This window comes from Cherax quadricarinatus, chromosome 32, assembly GCF_038502225.1.
Source record: "Cherax quadricarinatus isolate ZL_2023a chromosome 32, ASM3850222v1, whole genome shotgun sequence".
Taxonomy (NCBI): domain Eukaryota; kingdom Metazoa; phylum Arthropoda; class Malacostraca; order Decapoda; family Parastacidae; genus Cherax; species Cherax quadricarinatus.
This window is the reverse complement of record NC_091323.1, coordinates 24,733,610-24,740,310: the sequence shown is the minus strand read 5'-3', so window position 1 is coordinate 24,740,310 and position 6,701 is coordinate 24,733,610. Positions and strand designations below refer to the sequence as shown.

The window sequence follows — 6,701 nt, the reverse complement described above, 5'->3', positions numbered from 1 at the left end:
AATCTTAGAAAACTTACCTAACCTTATTATAAAAAGAGCAATTTATTTTAGCCTAACCCAACTAAATATATTTTAGATTTGTTTACAGTAATTTAATACTAAGCAAACACAGTGAAATGTATTTTTTTCGTTAGGTTCAGAATGATTTTGGCGAAATTATTGCATACACAAATTTTCACTTGTCCTATATGGCAAGATGAGCGTTGCTATTTAAGCCAAGATCGCAAGTTCTGCCTATTCGGCACGATATATATATATACAGGTGTATATATATATATATATATAATATATATATATATATATATATATATATATAATATATATATATATATAATATATATATATATATAATATATATATATATATAATATATATATATATATAATATATATATATATATATATAATATATATATATATATATAATATATATATATATATATATATATATATATATATATATATATATATATATCATATATATATATATATATATATATATATATATATATATATATATATATACAGTGGACCCCCGCTTAACGATCACCTACAAATGCGACCAATTATGTAAGTGTATTTATGTAAGTGCGTTTGTACGTGTATGTTTGGGGGTCTGAAATGGACTAATCTACATCACAATATTCCTTATGGGGAAAAATTCGGTCAGTACTGGCACCTGAACATACTACTGGAATGAAAAAAGTTCGTTAAGCGGGGGTCCACTGTATATTTATTTATTTATATTTATTTATATTTATATTTATTTATTTATTTATTTATTTATTATGAGAACAGATTATCCAACTTTAAAGGTGATATAAAAAAATCTGGAAAACCCTATCTGAAATTCTAGGAACAAAAAAGATATCAGGAAACAGAACAATCACACTAACAAAACCAGATGAACCCCTACTCCCACCTACTGAAACAGCAAATAGACTCAATGTTTTCTTCTCCACCATAGGAAAAAACCTTGTGGGTAAAATCCCAAGCTCAAATACCCCATCTAATGACTACCTCACTGGCACATACCTGAACACACTGTTCCTAGCTCCAACTAACCCAGCAGAAGTCTCCCTTATTATCAACACAAGACTAATTTAAATACTTTACCACCCTTTATATACAAAAAAGCTTCACAAGTACTGTCACCAATCACTGCAACACTAACAAATCCATCGAATCCTCTACCTTCCCTACAGTTCTCAAAATAGTGAGGGTCACCCCGATACATAAAGGAAGAGATCAAGCAGACTTGAATAACTATAGGCCAATATCCAACTTAACCCTCTCTCTAAAATCTTTGAAAAACTAATTCATAAGCAAATTTATTCCTACCTCATCTCCCACAACATACTCAACCCCTGTCATTTTGGGTTCAGGCCTAATAAAAATATGAATGATGCTATCATACACATGCTCGCACAAATATACACTGCACTTGAGAAAAAAGGAGTCCTATTGGGGATCTTCATTGATTTACGTAAAGCTTTTGATACAGTTGACCACGATTTGCTGCACATAAAATTATCACCCTATGGCATAAGAGGGCACTCCCTCAACTACCTAAAGTCTTACCTCAGCAACAGAAGCCAATATGTGTACACAAATGGAGCAAACTCTTCTACACAGCCAGTTACAGTTGGTGTCCCACAGGGAAGTGTCCTTGGCCCTCTTCTCTTTCTCATTTACATAAATGACCTACCAGATGCATCGCAGCTACTCAAACCTACACTATTTGCAGATGACACTACATACGTCTTTTCTCACCCAAGCCCGGTCATACTAGCCAATACTGTAAATACTGAATTACAGAAAATATCTACCTGGATAATGATTAACAAACTTACTCTCAATATTGACAAAACCTACTACATTCAGTTTGGGAACAGAACTACAGATGTTCCTCTTAACATAATGATAACGGATTGCCTATCACAAAGCTCACAGAGGAAAATTCTTAGGAATCTACCTTGATAATACTCAAATTTCAAACACATGTACAACAAATTTCCAAGAAAATCTCCAAGACTGTAGGCATACTATCGAAGAAACAGTACCATGTTCCACAGTCAGCCCTCCTGGTCCTATATCACTCACTTATTTACCCCTATCTCACCTATGGAATTTGTGCAAGGGGCTCAACAACAATAAATTATCTGAGACCATTAATTACCCAACAAAAGGTTGCAGTCAGAATAATGATAAATTCCCACTCCAGGCAGCATACTCCACCAATATTAAAAACTCTAAACTTACTCACCATACAAAACATCCATACTTCTTATTGTGCCTACTACATACATAGAACACTAAACTCTGATATAAACCCTCCCCTCAAACTTTTCCTTACGAACTTCAGCAGAACACATGACCATAACACAAGGCACAGATCACTCTTTGATGTCCCCCGTGTCTGTCTCACACTATGTAAAAACTCAATTCACATAAAAGGCCCAAAAATCGAATTCATTACCTGTGACCATAAAAGAAACACTTTTTATAAATTCAAGACTTCTTAAAAACCACTTACTCAACCACAACTAAATAAATACTGAATAACTGAATCTCATAACTTTTTTTTTTTAATTACATTACCTAATAGAATACTCCATCCTCTTGAATGAACAGTAACTCATCTAATGACCATATGACCTGTTTCTGCACTACAAATTATTGATTTTACTCGATCTGATTCGATTATATTATACATTGTTATGTTACAAATTTGTACAGCTTTAATGCTTCTTATTTGAAATACTCATTTGTACTTCATGTTGTAATTTGTTTGCTATAATTTTTACCACTGAATATATCATTGCTTAGTTATTCTTAAGTTAATTTTAAGCCTGCCCATAATGCTCTGCATACAAGGGGCTTTTGGCTTGTACACCCAATCACTATATTTCTTTGTACAACTATGTATCATGTCCAAATAAAAAAATAAATAGTTATTAAACTGAATTCATGAAAAAATCTTAATTGTTGATCATAAATTTTAGGACAATAAGATGCTATATTTAACATTAGAAAACAAAATTTGAATACATTTTTTTATATTTTAATAATTTTTTTATTTTTTTTTTTTTATTTTCCAACAAACTGGCTGCATCCTACCAAAGCAGGGTGACCCAAAGAAAAATTGAGCGTTTCTTTTTAAATTTTGCAATTTATACAGGAGAAGGGGTTACTAGCCCCTTGCTCCCCTGAGCTATGTATGTCTAATTTAAATTGCTTATTCTCTAGGGTATGTAATGATTTTTGTGTAGTATTAGCTCTTTATAGTGATTAGTGTAATACAAAATAGTAATTACTTGATATTGATTTCAGATGATGACAACAGTACAATTGCTACTGAGTATGACTCACTAGAGCCAGCCACAATTTTGGAGGAGAATGAGCTCTCCACATTCATCATCCCAACCATCTCGGCATCTGTTGCCCAGGACGGTGCTTCTTTGCAGGTCCCCCCACCAGGCATTTTAAGCCATTCAGGGAACCTGAATCATCATAGTAGTTATCAGCATTATCACCATCTTCATCACCTTCATTATCATTATCCACGTCACATGCATTATACTCGCCTCCCTCACCCACCGCTTTCATCGTCTTCGTCGTCATACACACTACTGCCCGTCCTTGAGCCACCAGTAATGGTGTCAGAAAGCATTGAACTACATGCCACCGATAGTTCAGAGCTCTTGCCGCCAGAGATTGTCACAACCATCCCTGTGGAGGAATCATCCTCATGATGGTGCAAGAATGGACTACAACACTTCTTGCTCAGGGCATTATAAAATTGTTTTATTTTTTACTTGTACTCTCATCCTTTTTCAACAATTTGTCATTACCTCTTGACAACCTTGTTACTAACCAAGGAATTCTGAATTTCCTAGTTAACATAGAAAAAGTACACATTTAATGAATTATAGATGACAATTCTGTCATTTGAGTATACAGAGTATGTACTCCAGTACACATGTTATCTAAGAGCTCCAGCTTTAATTTATATTTATAGGCTCTGATGTACAGTATATCCTCAATTTTCCATTGTGGCTTACTTTTAAATCATTCCTATGGCTCACTCAGAATTGAGAAGTTATATCTTAAGTAACATAAGTTTGGGTAAGAGCAGCATGTTGTGTGTTTGGCTCTCAATTTAAATATTGTCAAACTTGTAAACCTCTTGCCCATTACTCTCATCAAATACTACTTTTTTACTAGTTTTACACATACATTATACTCGCTCTTGTTAAAAATATTCAAATGTATATGTGATGAGAGCAGCGATATGGAGCCTAATAGCAGATCCACTGATGGTTCAATTTCTTTTTAAAAATGATGTTAAATACAGATAGGCAACTGAGTCTGGTTTTAGCCTCAGATCTGCTGCATCTGTCACGCTTGGTGCTGGCACGAGTCCCTGAGAATACTGATAATGTATCTTTTTTTTTCTGTATACAGTATAACTCCAAAAATACAAAATGGTCTGGCCCCGAGCCTCTTCAGAAGTCTGCATATTTTGGACCTTCATATGCCAGAAAATGAGCATAATGTTAAATAACAAATTAGGCTTTAAAATGTTTTTTCATTGTGTTTCACTCTGATCTGGTAAGTGTCTGCATAGAACCTAAAAAAAAAATTTTCTGGGTCACACTATTATGCAGAGTTAATGCACAAAATACTATACACTTACATTCTTCCATAAGTCTTGTATAACACACTCCACTTTGTATGTGCTGTACTGTCTCCAATTCCTGCATAATATTAAGGAATGACCCATCCTTTTTCTACCCAACATTATATTATTCTCTCCAGAAGTCATTCTGAGGATATACAGTTTAAGGCACAAAAACAGAGTTATTTTAATTTTGGTTGCTATCAAAATTTCAGCTACAGTAAGTAGAATTATTTGAAGACAATATTGGTTTTTTGTAGTTTTCAAGTTTTTGTAATTTTGGAGTTATACTGTAATACAAATACTACTGTATTGCAACAAGTAAATCAGAACTGTCTTTATTACTTAATTATAGATTGTTATTAATTGATACATTTAAAATAACTTCTCCAGAAAATTTATATTGCAAATACGTAATTGCTAAATTTTTCACAGCAATATTCAGATAAGTACAGTGGAACCTTGACTTAAGAGTTTAATCCGTTCCAGGAGCTAGCTCATAACTCAATTTACTCATATATCAAATTAATTTTCCTCATTTAAATTAATTGAAAAGCCATTAATTTGTTCCTGCACTCTGGAGAGACAAGAAAAAATACTTGAATATGACTCTATTTTCAACTGTACGGCTTATTTATCTATCACAATTCATCTAATATGACATAATAAACAATATAATTAGCACAGAAACATGATATATATTCTAGAATGAATAAAATAGGCCATGATATGGTGGCAGAGGCAGCAGCAGAAGTGTCTGCCATTTCTGTCCCAGTTTGACTATAGTATCTTCCCATGTTCTTACTGTAAGAGAAAATGGAGTATTTTTAAGGTTAACTGCAGTAGATAACTAGGACCCATGGTTAGAAAAAAGAAATTTGGCCAAATGACTGTAAAAAAAAAAAAAAATGCAAACAAGCACGAGAGACCTGCCCCCACAGAGATGTAAACATGTTTACTGCTTACCAGCTGTACCAACTAGCAGAAGCAATCTGAATTATTATTACGTATGTATTAGGCATCATTATTATTATTATTATTAATTTAGGGAACTGAAGCTCTATATTATTATTATTATTAGGGAACTGAAGCTCTATAATATTATTATTATTATTATTATTATTATTATTATTATTATTGTTTTTGTTATTAATTTAGGGAACTGAAGGTCTATCGTTATAATATTAAAAATAATAATATATTATGAGTAGTAGTATATTATTATTATTATTATTATTATTATTATTATTATTATTATTATTATTATCAGGCCGGACTTGAGTCCTGGAGATGGGAAGTACAGTGCCTGCACTCTGAAGGAGGGGTGTTAATGTTGCAGTTTAAAAACTGTAGTGTAAAGCACCCTTCTGGCAAGACAGTGATGGAGTGAATGATGGTGAAAGTTTTTCTTTTTCGGGCCACCCTGCCTTGGTGGGAATCGGCCGGTGTGATAATAAAAAAATTAAAAAAAAAATAAAAGAAGCTCTATCATTATTATTATAATACAGAAGACCACCATTGAAGAATTGCTGCACAATTTTATGTAACACATCGTATAATTAATTTAACATGGTTCAGTTTGTGGGAAGGAAAAAAAATTCTCTTTTGCTCAAGCGGCCGCCTTGTTATGGAGCAGCCCGGGAGCCATCCCCTACCACTCCCCGACACCACCCCACCATCCCAGCATTCGTAATTCATACGTGTCCAGTCTTTTTCTGCTACAAGGCAGCTGTGTTTGTCAATTGTGTTATGATGTTTTAATTACTATATCTTGTATCTGCCAAGCAATCATGAGACACAGTCCATACCCCCGGCCGGGATTGAACCCGCGGTCATAGTCTCAAAACTCCAGCCCGTCGCATTAGCCACTAGACCAGCTAGCCACAATAAGATTCATCCAACTAGGTATATTTCTACACAAGAAATATACCTAGTTGGATGAATCTTATTGTGGCTAGCTGGTCTAGTGGTTAACGTGACGGGCTGGAGTTTTGAGACTCTATGACCGCGGGTTCAATCCC

At 33.7% G+C, this 6,701-nt stretch overlaps 1 protein-coding gene across 5 annotated transcripts in view; it reads left to right on the top strand.

Moving 5' to 3' along the window:
* Positions 1 to 5,713, top strand: part of LOC128690283 (potassium voltage-gated channel subfamily KQT member 1) — an 840,902-nt gene extending 835,189 nt beyond the window's left edge. For 4 of the 5 annotated variants that reach the window (XM_070090551.1, XM_070090547.1, XM_070090549.1 and 1 more), the window contains one exon: positions 3,333 to 5,713. In XM_070090551.1, coding sequence (XP_069946652.1) covers positions 3,333 to 3,754 — 422 coding nt within the window. In that variant the 3' untranslated portion in view covers positions 3,755 to 5,713. The remainder of the gene's footprint in view (positions 1 to 3,332) is intronic. The other variant, XR_011392684.1, reaches the window with a different exon arrangement.
* Positions 5,714 to 6,701: the final 988 nt, after the last annotated feature.